The sequence below is a fragment of the Sminthopsis crassicaudata genome, chromosome 3 (assembly GCF_048593235.1).
Source record: "Sminthopsis crassicaudata isolate SCR6 chromosome 3, ASM4859323v1, whole genome shotgun sequence".
Lineage (NCBI taxonomy): Eukaryota > Metazoa > Chordata > Mammalia > Dasyuromorphia > Dasyuridae > Sminthopsis > Sminthopsis crassicaudata.
The window spans coordinates 437,099,455-437,119,262 of NC_133619.1; the positions used below are offsets into that span (position 1 = coordinate 437,099,455).

Below are 19,808 nucleotides of genomic sequence, written 5' to 3' on the forward strand. Positions count from 1 at the left end.
CCTCACCCCCTCCCCTAGATGTCAGGTAGTCCAATACATGTTAAATTTGTTAAAATATATGTTAAATCCAATATATGAATACATATTTATACAATTATCTTGCTGCATAAGAAAAATTGGATCTCGAGAGAAAAAAAAATCTGAGAAGGAAAAATGCAAGCAGACATCAACAGAAAGCGTGAAAATGCTATATTGTGGTCCACGCTCAGTTCCCACAGGCCTCTCTCTGTCTGTATATGGCTTTCTTGACCACTGAACAACTGGAACTGGTTTGGATCATCATATTGTTGAAGAGAACCACATCCTTCAGACTAGATCATCATGTAGTCTTGTTGTTGCTGAGTATAGTGATCTCCTGGTTCTACTCACTTCATTTAGCATCAGTTCATGTAAGTCTCTCCAGGCCTCTCTGAAATCATACTGTTGGTTGTTTTTACAGAATAATAATATTCCATAACATTCATATATCATAATTTATTCAGCCATTCTCCAATTAATGGGCATCCATTCAGTTTCCAGTTTCTTGCCACACACAAAGAGGGGTGCCACAAACATTTTTGAACCTGTGGGTCCCTTTCCCTCCTTTAAGATCTCTTTGGGATATAAGCCTAGTAGAAACACTGCTGGTTCAAAGGGTATGCACAGTTTGATAACTTTTTGAGCATAGACTGGTAACTTTTAAACTTCTGAAAGTACCTTACACATTTCTTGGCAGTTAATTCATTTTTATAGATGAGGGAATAGTAATTGTGGTCTGGGAAAATCCCCTGAAACAATTTTTTTTAAATTCTCACATGTACTGTGTAAGAAGGAATAGTTGTGGGGCAGCTAGAGGTGCAGTGGATAGAGCACCAGCCCTGAAGTCAGGAGGACCTAAGTTCAAATCTGGCCTCGGATACATAACACTGACTAGCTGTGTGATCTTGGGCAAGTCACTTATCCCCAATTGCCTCAGCAAAAAACAAAACAAAACAGGAATAGTTGTTAGAATGAATGTTCTATATAAGGAAATTTTATTTTAACTTTTGCTTAATGTCTTTTCCTAGTCTGGAAATACTTATGTGATTAAAAAAAGATTTCATTTTGGTTCAGACTTGTCTGAGTTTTCCCTTCTATAAAATGAGGAAATCTAACAATACAGCATGTTAAATATTCTTATTGCATTAATGTGTTGTTTCATTTAACATATTTACATCTGTGTTTGTCGCATAACTCTATATGTTGTATGGTCTCCAAAGTCCTTTTCAGCTTCTTTCAGAATTCTCTGATGAATAGCTTACTTCTGAAGCCTTGCCACTTTGGGAGTTTATGCTGTCTTTCATGATTTTGACCTCAATTGATTAGAAATGAGCCTCACTATGTTAGTCAACAGGCATCTATTAAGCACCTACTATGTGCCAAGTGTTGTGCTCAGTGTTGAGCACATAAAGAAATACAAGAGAGGTCCTGCTCTCAAGTTCACATAAAACAGCAGACAATAAGACAACAATACTTTAGTTGTAGACAGGATAAATTCACTATATTAAACAGAAGTGAGGCACTGAAAGGACCAGGACTTAAAGAGTTTCTTTTTCTTTTCTTTTTTTTTTTTTTTTTTTTTTTTTTTTAATATAATTATAAAATTTTTTTTGACAGTATATATGCATGAGAAAATTTTTTATAACATTATCCCTTGTATTCATTTTTCCAAATTATCCCCTTCCTCCCTCTACTCTCTCCCCTAGATGACAGACAATCCCATGCATTTTACATGTGTTACAGTATAACCTAGATACAATATATGTATGTAAATCCAATTTTCTTGTGGCACATTAAGTATTAGATTCCGAAGGTATAAGTAACCTGGGTAGATAGACAGTAGTGCTAACAGTTTACATTCAATTCCCAGTGTTCCTTCTCTGGGTGTAGTTGTTTCTGTCCATCATTGATCAACTGGAAGTGAGTTGGATCTTTTTTATGTTGAAGATATCCACTTCCATCAGAATACCTCTTCATACAGCATTGAAGTGTACAACAATCTTCTGGTTCTGCTCATTTCACTCAGCATCAGTTGATGTAAGTCTTTTCAAACCTCTCTGTATTCGTCCTGCTGGTCATTTCTTATAGAGCAATAATATTCAATAACCTTCATATACCATAATTTATCCAACCATTCTCCAATTGATGGACATCCATTCATTTTCCAGTTTCTAGCCACTACAAAAAGAGCTGCCACAAACATTTTGGCACATACAGGTCCCTTTCCCCTCTTTAGTGTTTCTTTGGGATATAAGCCCAATAGCAGCAATGTTGGATCAAAGGGAATGCACAGTCTGATAACTTTTGGGGCATAGTTCCAATTTGCTCTCCAGAATGGCCGGATTCTTTCACAACTCCACCAACAGTGTATTAGTGTCCCAATTTTCCCACATCCCCTCCAACATTCATCATTATTTGTTCCTGTTATCTTAGCCAATCTGACAGGTGTGTAGTGGTATCTCAAAGTTGTCTTAATTTGCATTTCCCTGATCAGTAGTGATTTGGAACATTTTTATATGAGTGGATATAATTTCAATTTCATCATCTGAGAATTGTTTGTTCATATCCTTTGACCATTTATCAATTGGAGAATGGTTTGATTTCTTATAAATTAGGGTCAGATCTCTATATATTTTGGAAATGAGACCTTTATCAGAACCTTTAACTGTAAAAATATTTTCCCAATTTGTTATTTCCCTTCTAATCTTGTTTGAATTAGTATTGTTTGTACAGAAACTTTTTAGTTTGATGTAATCAAAATCTTCTCTTTTGTGATCAATAATGATCTAGTTCTCCTCTGGTCATAAATTCCTTCCTCCTCCATAGGTCTGAGAGGTAGACTATTCTCTATTCCTCTAATCTATTTATGATCTCATTCTTTATTCCTAAATCATGTACCCATTTTGATCTTATCTTGGTATATGGTGTTAAGTGTGGATCCATATCTAATTTCTGCCATACTAATTTCCAGTTTTCCCAACAGTTTTTTTCAAATAATGAATTTTTATCCCTAATGTTGGTATCTTTGGGTTTGTCAAAGACTAGATTGCTATAGATGTACCCTTTTTTGTCCTTTGTACCTAATCTGTTCCACTGATCGACTGGTCTATTTCTTAGCCAATACCAAATGGTTTTGGTGACTGCTGCTATATAATATAGCTTTAGATCAGGTACACCTAGACCACCTTCATCTGACTTTTTTTTTTCATTAGTTCCCTTGCAATTCTTGACCTTAAAGAGTTTCTTGAAGGACCAAGCTGCATGAACTGACACTGCACGTTTAATCCATAAAACAAAAGTTAGGATGAACATTTTTATTGCAGAGTAAAATGAAAATAAAACTCTTATGTATGTTGGTATTTCTCCTTCTAAATGATAAGGGGCTCAGGAGAGGTATCTTGCTAAGGTGGAATCTAAAGATAGCATTTGAAAAAATCCAGAGAAGCTTTGAGGCAGAGGTGAGGAAGGAAAGAATTTCAGGTACAGGGTCAGTCAATGAAAATGGGAGGTGGAGCATCTTGAGAAATAGTACAAGAAACGCTAATCAAGTTATTATGAATCATAAAATGATTTCATAAGAGCCTTTTTTTTTTTCAAACTCATATACTTTTATTTTTTAAGTTTCTTAATTTTTCTGATATCTTTAAAGTCAATATATTTTCGTGTAATTAATCAGTGACTATTGTCATGGTTTTTAAAAAAGTTTTAGGTAATGATATATCTTTCTGAAATTTTGCTCCATTCAAGTTCTATTCTGATTTTATATTATCACCACGGTGGCAATCCTAAAACCTTTGAGTGGGTATGCTAGTAGCATATAAACTCTGATAAGTTTTACCCAGCTGGGTAAAGATTTTTAAGGAAAGGACTGCTTATGGCCAAGGTTGTCCAAAGGCCAGCTTAGCTCATCACCTGGTTGACTGCAGGATGATGAATTTTTTGGACACAATATTTCTTGAGAAGTGTCATTTTCCACATCAGTGAAAGAGGAGTATCTAATCGAATGAAATAGCTCCTTAAAATTTCCAAGGAAGTATACTTCTTTTGACCGATCATAACTCTAGGAATATAATTTTTGTTAGAAGAAGTATAAATGCCTCTTAACATGTAGAATGGGACTATTTATGTGTATATACGCTGACGTAATTTTTTGTATATTTGTATATGTGCATAAAAAAATGAAAATTTTTGAATTGAAAAATTTCACTTCATATCCATAGCATCTAAGTAGATTTATTTCATCAATTGAAATTTTGATTTAAAAAAAGTATAGCAATTTATTTTTATCCCCTATGAAGGTCCTACTCTTATGCCTTGGGCATTTTAGTTTCTTGGCTGTAACACAGCTCTGGTGAGTGCCCTGAAAAACATTTGACTGTGGGTCTGTAGTTTTATTCAAAAGACCAGTCTCTTTAAGTGTGGGTCTCATTACCAGAAATTTGATCCCTAGTTGCATCATGGCAACTCATGAAAACTCTTTTAAGGTGTAGAGTGTTGTAATATGTTTTATTGGAAGCAGCCATAATTGAATTCACTGATATTTTGAAGTAACGAAAAATAACCTATTGTCAAAAACAATTATTGGGCTAGATAGAAATAGTGTTTTACTCAGGCTAAATCAGATTTATATTTTTATTTATACCTGTAATAAAGGGATCCATCCCTATATTCTTACTTTGCATATATTGAAATTAAAGTAATTTTCTTTCTCATCTCATAAAAGAAAAGAGATAATTGGTAGTATTGCCATATCGGTGATACAATTAAAATAATCTACTCTTGAAAAATTCTGCAAAAAATTGGCATTTCTGTTTTCTCCCGCCTTTGTACATACCCACACACCCACAACTGTAAGAAGTTTTTTAGTAGTAGTACTACTCAGAATGAGTCCAGAACTTTTTTGGGGGGAGGGGAATTTGATTTCCTCACAGCAATCTTTCCTTCCTCCCCAATAATTAAACTTTTGAGTATACTCTAAAGAACGATTTGGGCCATTATCTAACTTAAAAATCAGTACACCAGATAAATTTATGAACTGTCATAATGTATTACTCAGGCTATCAGTAAGTCAAAGGAAAATAAGTTTTAGATATAAAAGTTGAACCAAATATTTAATTCTTAGCTCTTCATTCCAATTGTCAATGCTATTTTGAATAGAAAAGTAAATCAAATAAAAGGAAAATTTTAAATTTGAGTCCAGTGTTTCTCTGTTAAGTAGTTTGAAGAGCTTGTTATTCCTGGGGTTTCTTGGATTTCTAAATTTGTGTATTACAATTTCTCTTAATTGATAATTTCTAATTCTACAACTAGTATAGGTTTATGATATCATCCTGTCTTTTCATTTACTTTTTTTTTAATATAACTTTTTTGTGTTATTCCTTTTATTTGGGATATTCCATATTAACATTGCCCTTATTTTATATGCTTTAACTCTTAATTTAATTCTTAATTTTTCAACTCTTAATTCTTAATTATCAGGATGACTTTATAACTTGAAAGTGTCTCATTTCAAAACAGGTAGACTGCCAAGGATTTCAAGAAATGTACCTAGCAAAAAAATGGCACATCCCATGATTAAAAACAGAAATTGTCAAATACAAAGCACATTCAAAGCTCTACTAGCTAACTGTAAATCTTGCCTCATTTTAGTTGTGGTTTTAACAAAACAATGTAAAGCATAACTCCTTCCTAAGGTTTTTCAGGATCAGAGATTTCTGGATGAGTACTAAAGGCATCTCAGGAAGCACCAGCTTGAAAAGGGGTGTTTCTAATAGGATTAGTAAATTTGTCCTGGAGTCCTTATGTTGATCTAGTTGACTACTGCCAATTTTTAATGAGTGAGGTGATTTATTTGTAGTCTAAAGTTCTTTGTATTATCTTTTAAAAATACAATCTTTTCAAGAATTCCCAGACCAAAATTAAATATTAATTTAGTTTTTCTTATTATCTAAGTTAAACTTTTTATCCCCTGGGATTATTTTTTATACATTAGATGTCAGCTTTCACTTCTAAATACAGAAAAAAATAAAGAGCTCAAGTGGTTTCTCTATACCTCATTAATTTTATTAACTCTCTAGGAGTTATTAACTGGAAGTTCATGAACATTTTTAAAAAAATTGATAATTATTTTATTGATTGAGAAATCAACTATCAATCAAATAATTGATAATTATTTAATAAATTTTCCTTTCTAAGTGTATTTTATTAAGTAGTAAGTATTTAAAAGCATCCTGAATCATCTCTATTTAAGCAGATTGCCAGACAAGTCCATGACTCAAAAAAAGATCAAGAATTCTAGCTCTATGCCAATAGATTTCAGTTGTTAAGTGGAGGGAAAGATCTTCAATAAATAATTCCAGTTTAAATTCTGTAGATTTAGAATTTAGAAATCTTAGTCTAAAATTTTTGATTTAGAGATCTAAATTAATTATAGACTCATGATTTTGATTTGAGGGTGTATTGATGTTGGATTGTTTTTTGTCACTGCCAAACAATTCTCACAGCTTTATTCTTGTTCTAATGAGTCTTGGAGTTTCATAGAATAAGAGAACCTTCATGTCAGAATGAAATAGATTTGTATGTTAAACAATACCTTTTAATTTTAACCTCTACTATACTATAACATTTTTTTTTAAATTTTATAATTATAATCCCCTCCCCCCCGTTAAGTGACTTGCCCAGGGTCACACAACTAGGAAGTGTTAAGTATCTGAGATCAAATTTGAATTCCTGAATTCAGGGATGGTGCTCTATCCACTGCACCACCTAGCTGCCCCCCAATTATAACTTTTTTTTGACAGTACATATGCATGGGTAATTTTTTACAACATTATCCCTTGCACTCACTTTTGTTCCAAATTTTCTCCTCTTTTCCTCCACCCCTTCCCTATTTGTCAGGCAATCCCATACATGTTAAATGTGTTATATATGCTATAACATTTCAATGTATCTGTGATCTCACTGATGTGATTATTCCTTCCAGTGATGTAATCACAGTCTATTCATGCTTGCCTAGATAGCTAAGTGGCAGTGGTGGCCTAAAGGCATGAAGATTGGGGTTTGTTTTTAAATATTGGACCTTTATTTCTGAAAGAAACTTTGAATAGTTTTTTCTGTAGACAATACAACCCATTCTTGTCATTTTCAATTTTTGGCCCCAGTTCTTTGTAGTTTCTACAAGGCAAAATTAATATTATAGTTGTACATACAATTGCATTTCATAATCTAAATATTAGGCATTCTTTGTGTACTTTATTTTTCTTATATGTGAATGGTTACCTCAAACTCTTGAATAATTACGAATCTCATTTAGGTGATTTTGCTGTTTTCTAGAGAGTGATTTCCCCTTTTTATAGATGACATTGTATAAATTGTATTAGGAAGATAGCATCTCTAGGGAATCCCTCTTCCCTGGGTCTTCTCTATGACGGGCAAACACACATATCTCTATATCTTCTTTATTTTATACTGATCCATAAAGCAAAAATCCTGGAGTGATTTGCCATTTCTGTTTCCAGAAGAGGAAACCTAAGTACAGGTTAAGTGACTTGGTTAAGAGGTTAAAGGGTTAAGAGTCTTGAGAGTAGACTTGAACTCTGGTCTTCCTGTCTCCAGGGTAGGCCCTTTATCCACTGTACCATTTTTAGCTACCCTAAACCTTTAAAGGGCAATCTTTTAAAATGACATTTTATTATATTGAATTGTTTGCTTCTTGTAATCAACAAACGATTCACACAGTATAAGATCTTGTGTTTATAAACTTTTGGTCAGTTTTATGATGGTAAAAATGTCTACTCTGTAATATTGCTTATAGAAACTTGTTTTCTTTTAATATCTGCATCTTCAAGGGATACCCTGAATGAATATGTTGATTATTCTTTTTAAAAATGTCATATAGGGACGGGGTAGTGCAGTGGATAAAGCACCAGCCCTGAAGTCAGAAGGACCTGTGTTCAAATATGTTCTCAGACACTTAACACTCCTAGCTGTATAATCCTGGGCAAGCCACTTAACTCCAATTGCCTCAGTGTTCCCCTTCTCCCCCCTAAAAAAAAATCATATAGTGGGAAATAGGCATGTAAATCTGTTGAATTTGTTTTCATTCAGTTTACATTTAGATTTGGTCTTTTCCCCACACATATCTTCCTTTTCCATAACAACAACAAAAAAAGCTTTTTACCTTCAATTGTCACTTGTTTTTACATTTTTTTTTCCTATCTTTTATTTTCTTTATTGCTATTTCTTCTATAAAGTAGGTCTAGAGCTCTGTGATTGAATCCAAATGCTCTACTATCTTCGAGATAAAAGAAAATTATGAAAATCGCCTTTAGACAGATTGCCCCCTCCTAGTATCATTTTTAATAAAGCTATCAAGATAATTTTGCCGAAGTTGGCCACCCTTGGGAAGTTTGTAAACTGTTTTTTTCCTACTGATTCTTACTATTTTGCAAAGTGATAATTTTCATAATTTACCATCATTTTTCATTATATAATTTTTATACCCATTTAGGCCAGTATTTTCTTAAAAATTTTTTTTTGTTATAGTAGCATTTTGTTTTTCAAAAAACGGGCAAGAATAGTTTTCAATATTCAGCCTTGCAAAATGTTGTTTCATATATTTCTCCCTCCTTCTCTACTTCCTCTCTCCCTTAGACAGCAAATAATCCCATATAAGTTAAACATGTACAATTCTTATAAATATATTTCACATTTATCATGCTGCACAAGAAAAATTAGATCAAAAAGGGGGGGGACAAGCAAACAACAAAAAAATGTTAAAATATACTGTTATCCAGATTCAATCCCTGTAGTCTTCTCTGGATGCAGATGTCTCTCTCCATCACAAGTCTATTGAAATTGTAGGCCAGTATTTTCTGACTAAGGTAGGTTTTTGATTCTTGTGATCAGGCAGTTGATTTATATTAAGTTATTGAATGAAGTTATTTATAGTGTCCTTTTGAAACATCATCCATATCCCATTTTTTAATATTAATAAGTTGATTAGGTTATATTAAATGGAGCTTTTAAAATTTGTAATATCTCTATCATTTGTCATTTCTCTTTATCATTCTCTAACACATTGGCAATCTGAGTCTTTACAAACAGCAGTAATTATTAGCAAGTCATTTTCCATTCCCATATCCAGTCAGTTTTATTTTTTGTAATTTGATGTTCACCACAATCAATACCTTCAGATTTTTTTTTTTTAAAAGAAAATGATGTATAGACATAAGGATTGTGTAATCTTTTGACCTTTTCCATTGCCTTTGAACCATATTTTCCAACATTTTTGTTCCCATTCCACCCAATGTATCCTTTTTCATTAAAGACATAATATTGGAGTCTTTTGCAGGTTTTACTAAGTTCCAAGTAGTTTCTCTACATTTTCCAATCCTTTATAATAGTTGCCTCAATTGTCATCACTTAAGTTAACACTTGTGTTCATGGTAGCATTTTTTAACAACACTGATAATAGAAATAGCATAGTATTTTAAGGTTTGCAATGTTCACATGATCTCTAAAAGATCAGACCCTAAATTACAGGAAGTATGAAGTGACCCACAGGAAGCAGACAACATTGGTGACCATTGGTCAAGGAGGGTTACTTTTTAGTCTATCCAATGCAAAGGCTTGAGTCTTTTGTTATTTAAGCCTAAGAAGCCAGGAGCTGGTTAGTTTCAAGCACATGACGGGAAGCTGGGATGGCTCCCAGGTGTGTGTTTGGTCATCTCCCTGCAAGGACTAAATAAATGCTTTCTCATTGTACCTGAAGATGTCTCTGATATGTAAAATAGCCTAGCAGGTACCTATGGAAATTGTAGATTTCAGAGGGCATCATGTAAAAGGAAAAAGGAATCTTCAAACATGTCGATATAACCAGGCGACCTGGAAAGTCACAGAGAAGGCTATTCATAGTCAGGAGACCTAGTCATATCACAGGTTAAGAACTATGATGAGGAACCTCAGTTGTCATTTAGTTCAGTTTCCCATTTAATCAGGTGAGAAAATTAAGGCACAAAGAAGTCATTTGCCAGAGATCACACAAGTAGTAAATGGAAATAAAAAGGGGGTTCAAGTTTAGGTTGTCTTTCTTTGGTACTCTGTCCACTGGGCCATGCTGCCTTTCTCCAACATTGCCACAAACTTCCCTTGATATATCATTGGTGGTTTTCAATTCCCTTTACAAAATTCCTAAGGTTCCTTTTGGCTGTACAGTTTTGTGATTTTATGTTAATCCCTGAGAACAGAATAAGATTTCTTCATAGTAGACCTCATGCTTCATCAGAATCATTTTAGTTCATGTAAGTGAACATTTAACCAATTTTATTTCAAAATACACCTCTAATTCTTTTTTTTTTTTAATCAAAATGGAACCTTGTGCTTTAAAGTTTTCTTAGTCATATAAATATAGAATTGATTTTTCCTGTATCTGTAACTTGAAGTAGATGTACAACATCTTTGTTGTAGACAACAAAGTACAACTTTTAAAAGTATAAGTTTTAAACTTGAAAGTTTTGGTTTTGTATTTGGCAATACAATTTTGTAAGTAAAAATATAGAAAAATCCTACTGCTAGGCATGTGTTCCAGTGAGGTCAATGACAAAAAGGCTCATGTATACATCAAAATATTTATGGCAGCGATTTTTATAGTAGCAACGAACTGTAAATAAAATAGATAACATTCAGTTTGGGGAAAGTTGTATTTTTGGGAAATGGGCAAGTGGTAGAACAAGAGTGTTATGGAATGTTGCTGTGCTATTAGAAATGATAACTGAAGAATGACTAAGAAAAGGGAAACAAAGGGAGACATGAACTGATGTAAAGTGAATTAAGCCAAACCAAATTAAAAAATAATCTATTTATACATCAACAATGACAACAGAAATGGAAGGAACAATAACACGTCTGGTATGTAATAGGCACTATGTAAATGTTAGCTATTAATAATAAAAGTTTATAAAGCATTTTACAGTTGGTAATTCATTTGATCCTCACAGCAGTCCTTGAAGTGCTTGCTGTTATTTTGATTTCCCACCTGAAAGATTAAGTGACTTGTCCAGAATCACCCAGCTAGTAAGTATCTGAGGCAGGATTTAAGCCCAGGTCTTCTTGACTAAAGGCCTAATATTATCCACTATATCACTTATATGCCACTACAATTGAAATTAATGCTTTAAAGTTATAATGACCAAAGTGACCCATATCTCCTCCCTTCCCTCCCCCAAAAAAGGTAGAAAGTTGCCTTTTCTCTTATGGTTATGGAGCTATACATATATTGTCAGACTTTGATGTGTTGCTTTTGCTAAACTCTTTGTTTAACTTCTTAAAAGGGGTTATTGGAAAGTATAGATGATGTGAAAAAGAAGAGATCAATAAAAAATTTAATTATTATAAGGGAGGAGAGAAAGCTGCTTTATAAAAACTTTGTACCTTATAGGAGGAGTTTTGAAACCCCTTATTTTGGGTTGAAATCTCAGAGAGAAAGGATTCAAGTTAAGATCCGGATTTTAACTCTGTAGGTATTTTCCCCATACACACATAGTAATTCTAATTAACCTTCTAATGGCAAGATAATAATTGGTGTGTTTGCTCTGCCACCTACTTTGAAGTGTCTTTCTCCCTCATCACTATTGCCCTGTTCTGCCTTGTTCTTAAATCTTAGTTAAGGCCATTTTTGTTTAAGTATGTAAAGCAGAGGGGTTATTAAACAAAAGTGTACTTTAAAAAAAATTCTGTTTATGTAATGGCAGTTTAGCTGTCAGGGGTACCTTCTGGTCTTCAAAATTCTTAGGTTCCATACAGTGAGAGGAAATCCTTATTTTTAAGTTTTCTTTAGAGTTTTTCTTGCTCATTCATTTCTCAGTTTTATCCGACTCTTTGTTATCCCATTTAGGGTTTTCTTAGCAAAGATACTGGAGTGGTTTGCCATTTCCTTCTACAACTCATTTTACAGATGAGGAAACTGAGGCAAACAGGATTAAGTGACTTGACCAGAGTCACACAGCTAGTAAGTATCTGAGGCTGGGTTTGAATTGAGGAAGTGGAGCTTTCCTGACTCCTGGGCCAGCACTCTATCCATTGCACCACTAAGTTGCCCCTGTTATATATTCTATTTAAAAACAGTATTTTACAAATTCTATTTTCCTAGGAAAGGAGTTTTTGTTCGTTTTATGAATGTTTTATTCTTCCCTTTGAAAAATTTTTTTTTAATAATGATTTTTTAAGATATCAGATTACCTATTTTCATAATCGTATTTGATTGAAAACTAATCAGGTCAGAGGATGAGAATCTCAAATTGCTAAGTACCTGTGTGACAGTCTCTATAAAATGAGATGGTTGAACTATATGATTTTCCAAAGTCCTCTCAACTTCTAGATCCTATGATCCTGAATATAATGTCCACATAAAAACTTTTTGTTACTCACAAGTAAAATGTATGGGATAGCCTGTCATCGGGGGGAGGGAGCAGAGGGAGGGGGGGATAATTTGGAAAAAGGAATACAAGGGATAATATAAAAAAATATATAATAAAAAATTAAAAAAAAAAAAAAAAACTTTTTGTTACTGTAATTCAGCCAACTGCATTATGCAGTCATGTTCCCATAACAGCCTTATGCACGGATTACCCTCATGATAATCTGGTAGTTTTCATCTTCTCATGTTGTAGTTGTTTTTTGTTTTTTGTTTTTTTTTTTTTTTTTTAATTAATTTTAATTCATTTAACGTGAGTTTTGCTATAGACACGTCTTTCACACAACCCTGAGAATTTATGTAACTATTATGTCTTTGACAAATGAAAAAAACATAAAAGTGAAGTATAAGTACTTTTTTTAATAGTGTAGCTAATAGTGTCATTAACATTTGAACCTTGGGTTTTTTTTTTTTTGGTTTTTTTTTTTTTTTTTCTTTCAAAGTTAGTGGCTTTTTCTTTATTACTGCTTCCTACCATAGAGTAAGAAAAAATTTTGTCTCTAAAGAATCTTATTAAATATAAATTGTTCATGATCTTTTATGGTTTTGTACAAATACATAATAAAATGTTAGGTTAAATCAAAGGTTAGCAATGTTTGTGGCAGACAACTAAATAAGAGAACCAAGTTTTTGACCCTGGTTTGGTTTCTTGTTATGGCAGAAAGGAAAAATGTTAGCATTCACAACTGGATAGAGCATTTGGGATTGATTTTCTCATCAAAAATCCCTCCTTTTTCCAATCTCTTATATTCTTCTAGTTAGCCATTCAGACTCTTCTAATATGCATCTAGTCCATGGAGCCCTATTTGAGTAATCCATCATAGTTGTGCTAATTACTTTAATCCATTAATAGATGAAACCACCATATTTCTTTTTATTTTTCCTGAGGCTGGGGTTAAGTGACTTGCCCAGGGTCACACAGTTAGGAAGTATTAAGTGTCTGAGACTTGATTTGAGCTCGGGTCCTCCTGAATTCAAGGCTGATGCTCTATCCACTACGCCACCTAGCTGCCCCTACCATATTTCTTAAAATGTAAGCAAATAAAAGTGAAACAAAGAATCATACTACAGTGGAAAGAGCACTGATTTCAACATTGGAATCTGAGTTTACATTCTGATTTTGTCACTTCTCTACCTCGAAATCACTTAATTTTTCTGGGTCTCAGTTTTTCCTCATCTGTAAAATGAAGGAATTGAAGGCCTACAAGGAGATTTAATTTTCCTTTTCCTTGCAAGAGAATTTTCATCTAAGAAGTTTATCTAGCCCATTTTACTGCTGTGCCAGAAATCTGCTTTTGCTCACCCACAGATTCTCCAGAGCAACCTATTTTTCATAGTAGGTATTCATAAGTGATAAGTTCCTCTATTAGGGACCAAAAGACTGAAAATCCTCAATGATGTAAATACCGGCATTATTGGCAGGGTAAATGAATTGCTTGTTTTCTAGTAACTTTGGTAGAAATAATGTAGTTGTCAACCATATTTCATGGTGGTTTTAGGTATTTATAGTTTGCTCCGTAATGTTTCAGTCTATTTTTTTTTTAACATTGCAAAATCATTTTGTTTTTCAGTATCCTTGCCATGAAAAGTGGATCCGATAAGTTGTTTGCCTTATGAAATTCGAGTTACACGTGCATTCTGCCAGGTATATATTTAGTACTGTTAAGTAAATTTTGTTTAAAATATTAAAGGTGCATTACAGTGTTCAGAACCTTTTTTTTTTTTTTTCCTTCTTTCTTTCTTTGAACACATTTGGTTTTAAGTGGTGTTAGAAAATTCACATGATTTAGTCTGGAATTCTTCCAACATTTATTTGTGTTTAAAGCTGTCATTATAAATTCATTCAATTCACAAACATGTTTTAAAATGTGTGTGTTGCTAATTTTTAGTTTGAGTTAAATATTTTCTGGAAGATAGTAACTAATAGATAAGACTGCTATATTTCTTAAAATGTAAGCAGATATGTGAAGTATGGTACAATGGAAAGAATGTTTTTTGCCATGCATTTTCATCCTTTTAAACTAATTCCTTAAAGAGAAAAAAATGTTTTAAAGTTCGATTAGTGTATCTTTAAAATCTCTGTCCCCCACACCTTTATGAATTTCTCCAAATTTATATTTTAATAGCATACTTTTTTTTTTTTGACTTTGCTGTTTTAGTTGTCATATACTTACCTAAAACATCTAGGAAAGGATATTTGAACTTCCCATTTACTCATCAGTAAGAATGAAGAATCAATATAAAGTGTATTGGAAAAAAACATAAAATGTTTAATAGGTTTTCTTTTTTTTTCTCTTTTGTATGTTTTGGTTTATCTCAAGTATTACAAAGACATTTTTAAAGACCTAAAAAGGTTCAGGAAATATTCTTGATAAAAGTATTCTATGTGAGTGAGTAGTAGAATATAAGTAGTGGGGAATGGGGCTTTAATTACATAGTTGAGGGATGAAACATAGATGTGTACTTAAAAAGGAATCTGAAGATTTAAGATTCCTTTTTGTTAGTTCAGTTATTATTCAGTCACGCCTGACTTCATGATCCCATCTGGGGTTTTCTTGGCAAAGATATTGGAATGATTTGCCATTTTCTTTGTAGATCACTTTACAGAAGAACAGCTGAGGCAAAACAGGTTAAGTGATTTACTCAGGGTCGCATTGTCTGAGGCCAAATTTGAACGAAGGGTCCTCTTGACTCCAGGCCCAGTAGTCTTAACTGCTATGACATGCTTAAAATTCAATTTAGAAGCTACTATCTATCCTCCCTGACACAGCCATTCCTGTTTATTATGTTTATCTATATCTTGAATGTATTGAGTATGGGATGTATTTAGTAGATGGAAGATTGCAATAAGTTCCCTTACTTAGACCTTGTTTTCATTTACACATCCAGAAAAGTGGGCTAGTAGTACTAACAATCTATATGCAAGAAAAGGTAGGGGAAATCATGTCAATTCTTAATCTGCTGCTAATTTTGTTTGTGACCTTGAATAGGATATTTATCTTTTTTATATCTCAGTAACTTCATCTGTACAAAGAAAAATTAACTAAATCTTTAAAATTTTATGAAATGCTAGGCAGAAAGGAAAATGAAAACTGAACATTTAATCTGATAACTATTTGTTAAAAAGTTATGTGAAATATACTTTGGAAAGGTACAAGAAACCTTGATTGGATTTTATAAGGAAGAAAACCATTTAGAGGCTTTAAAATTGAAATGTTAAGACAGAAACCTCTAATCTATATTTTCAATATTTCTGTTTTCATTTTAGAAATGAAACATCTAATAAATTATTTTAAAATAAGGAATTGTGTTAAAGACCATGCCTAAGTGTGAAAGGGCATGTCAATTTTTCAAAAGCTCCCCTCCCCCCACAGCTGTGAATTATAACACTCTGAAAGAATTGCAAATCAGCCTTTACTAATTTAGATGTTGCTTATGGATTGTGAATGAAATAAATTGGAGGCAAGAGAGAAGAGGCCAGAGAATGCAACTGTCTCTCAGTCTCCTTATATCATTATCCTCTCACATGAAGGAATCTATTCTGCTGGTCAGAATTAGATTCCCCAGCAGTCACTAGTGGGTGGCTCCCATAACAAATGGCGCCTGAACAGGGACACAATAAGCACAAGAAATGTAGCAGTGCTTTAGAGCTGTTCGTGAGAAGGATCTTCCCAGGAGAGTTCCTAGTAACCCATGGGGAAGGAAAGGGAGTAGAAATGACAATAAAACTTTTTCAGTTAGAGTTATTAAAATGGGCCAACATATCAAAGGGCCAAGCAAAGAGACTGATGAGAGACTTATGAAAAATGTCTGTTCTGATTATAGTCTGCTTCTCCATTTATCAGACAGTTTACCTCCATGACATCTCCTAAGATTCAAAACCTGGTATAGCATCTCACCCTACAACCATCCAGAGGAATAGGATGGAAAAGATTTTGATAGTGCTGTTTGCATTCCTTAGTCTGTTGACTCAGATAACAGCTACTTCACAATATTGGACAAACTTACTGACTATGCTGTTGAGGGGAATAATAATGGTGTTCCCATAAAATAAAAAAATGGGGAATATAAATGTAATATGCTTTCTAGAGCCCCACATTGGGTGCCATTTGTTAGGGAAGCAGCCTGCTAGTGGCTGCTGGGGATTTAATTCTGACCAGTACATGTGAGAGGATGATAGATATAAGGAGACTGAGAGATAGTTGCATTCTTTGATCTCTCTTATCTTGCCTCCAATTTATTTCAATTCCCAATCCACAAGCAATATCTGTGTTAGTAAAGTCTGCTTTGCAATTCGTTCAAGTGTGTTATAATCCACAGCTGTGGGGGCTTTATGAGAATTGACCTGCCCTTTCACACTTGGGCATGGTGCTTAACAGTATTGGAAATAGTGGCAAAGCATACAATTTAATGAATCTGCCAACAATTATACAGTTCTATGAAGCATACATTTTAATGATAACATATTATTGTATTTTGAAAATATACATTGCCTTTCTCCTGTAAAACACCTGGCTCTACTAGAATTTTGTGATAATGGGAATGGAAGAGCCATGAGTAATCATTTGACTTTATTTTAGTCAGAGCCATAACCCAGCCATAAAAAAGAATCATTTATTTTGAAAGCTCTGCAGAGCAGGAAGTTTCAAAATCTCAATAATTTCTTCTAGTATTTTGACATGTTCATAATTTTTTGTGTAACTCAGGTCTTTTCTAATTCATCTTGTAACATAACTATATATTAAAATTTTAGCTCTCAAGTGAAGATTAGTAATTGATCCTTATGGTTTCTGCTTTTTTGAAAGCATATTAATCATGTATTTGAAGTTATATCTTCATTAGACACCTTTCTTTTGGTTCTGTTTCACTTCTCTTCACTTTATCAATATTCTTATTGATAAATTCTCAGAGTCTCAGACATTTTCTAACCAAGATATAATACAGAAGTGTTGTAGAATAAAGAAATAAGAAAAGAAATGGAAAAAAAAAAGTTCTTTAGTGGTTATTATGTCTCAGGCATTGTGCTAAGTGCTGGGTAAACAATTATAAAAAGAAACTGACTTGCTCTCAGAAAATTTATATATGTTATTTTCGCCATTAAAATATAAATTTGCTGAGACTGGGAACTGAGTCTGGATAGTGGACAAAAGAGATAGTTTTGGTCTGGAGAGTCATAGAAATGACATGCTTTTCCATAAGTGATGGTATTGTTTTGATTTATATACCTAGAGGAAAAAAATGAAAATGAAGGTGAAAGCAGGCAAATTTAAGGTGAATTGGATAGCCTAATGGGATATAAAAGCAAATTAGAGGCTGGTATAATGGGCACAGCTAAAGATATGGTAGTTTATATTCCAGTTACCAGTTAACTTGGCTGGTTAGAGTGAGAGCCTCAAAGAGGAGTGAATTAACTTCCTGAGAGATTGAGAAAATGAAAGTAATTTGTAGGTTTGTTACTATATATTATTATATAATGTAGTTTTTTGTTACTCTTTTTCCAAATCAATTGTTGTTGCCCTATTTTAATTGAGTGGTTTTAATGGAATATTTTAATTGAATGATTTTTTTTCTCTAGTGATAATCAAGTCAAAACAGGGTCTTCCTAACTGTGTTTGGAGAACATGGTCTTCATCAAGTTGGTACTGACAGGTTTTTGTCATTTGTCTTTCTCTATGTAGACTGTATGTAGTTACAGGTAATCTTCTTGTTCATGAACTTGGTACCCTTCTTTCTTCTTACTCCCTTCCCCTACTTAAGTCAGATTCCCACTTCAGACTTTGCTCGAGTCCTGGTGATATAAAGCTCAAAATCTCAGATATCATTTGGTAACAGATAGCCTTTATAAGCCTCTCACCTTTTTACTATGCAACCAGATATATTTTTTTTCAAAGATTTACTTTATCTTTTCCTCCTACCAGAACCTCTCTTTTAATTTTCATCAGTGAGTATTGGTCTCAATTAGGAACTGAGCAAATTAAAATTTGCAGTTGTATCTTGAAGTGAGAAATTTGAGAGGACAACATGCCCTTCATGTCCTTTCAATACAAATACTGCAGACTTTGAATTTCAGCAAGGAATTTAATAGCTATACCAAGTTTTATGGTCCTTAATGGATAAAATGGAGCACTGTGGGCTTAATGGTAGATGACTTTCTAGCTCACTAACGACCCAAATAACTTACCATTATTTAGGCTGGAGAAGAAAAGATTTAGGATTTGGAGGCTTAATAACTATCTTCAAATATTTGAAAGGATGTCATGTGGAAGAAATATTAGACTAATTGTTATAGCTCTAAATGGGAGGAGAAGACCAAAGGATAAAAGAAAAAGGGAGGTGGATTAAAATTTATTGTAACAAATTCCTAATAATTAGAACTATCCAAATGAATTATCTGCCTCATTAGCTACTTTTTTCCAGTCATTTGAGGTTTTCCTATAGAAATGGGATGATACATTTATATAAATTATAGAAGGAATTCATCTGTCAGAGAAGTGGTTAAAATAGGTCATTTTAAAACTCCTTTCCAAAACAGATTTGATGATTATAGTTTGTATTTTGAAACATTTAAATATTTCAAGAAATGGAGTGAAAAATTCAAATTTCAACAAATGAAATCTGATTTTAGAAATTTGCTTTTGTTACATGAAAAACAAGGTTACTTCAATTCTGCAACTCGAATGTCATCAATACCCCATCTCCCCTGGGGCCCGCCTCCCTCTGATTGTGTCTGAGGCATTAGTAAGCTCCTCACCGGAAGCTGCTCCATTCTAGGAGAGGCCAGCCATTTCTTTATCATGTATGAATCCTTCTACCCTCCCCTTCATTTTATACTTTTAAACATCTCACTGCAGATTGTAAATACTTTTTGGTCAGGGAATTTATTTGGGATGGAGGGGAGGAGAGGTATTCCTCGCACATCTGCACTATACCTGACACATTGTTTTAAATGTTGGTTGATTAAAATGTCACATTAAGAAGTAGCAATATAAATTATAATTTATGATAGCATGTAGGAGGACTCTTTTATCTGCAATCATTTCCTTATTATAATTTTGTTAGATTCAGAAATTGAAGACAGCTTATTAATTTTAAGCGAGAAAATTACATAATACAAGTTATATTTGAAAAACAGTGGTATAAAAATACATTAGATACTCAATTATCAAGGTATACATAAAAATTTATTGAATGACTTTTGTGCAGAGCCAAAGGGAAAAAAAAATATAGTTTAGAGATGTGAAGTATATTTGGTCATCTTAAATAAAACTAGTAATATTAATAGGAGAAAATGGTGATGGTACCAGTTTTAGAATTTAAA

The 19,808-nt window shown here is 33.2% G+C and overlaps 1 protein-coding gene across 2 annotated transcripts in view; it reads left to right on the plus strand.

Annotated features, from left to right (window-relative positions):
* ATF2 (activating transcription factor 2) overlaps positions 1-19,808 on the plus strand; it is a 119,705-nt gene that overhangs the window by 6,707 nt on the left and 93,190 nt on the right. For both annotated transcript variants that reach the window (XM_074303050.1, XM_074303051.1), the window contains exon 2: positions 14,062-14,135. In XM_074303050.1, the coding sequence (XP_074159151.1) occupies positions 14,104-14,135 (32 nt within the window). In that variant the 5' untranslated portion in view covers positions 14,062-14,103. The remainder of the gene's footprint in view (positions 1-14,061; positions 14,136-19,808) is intronic.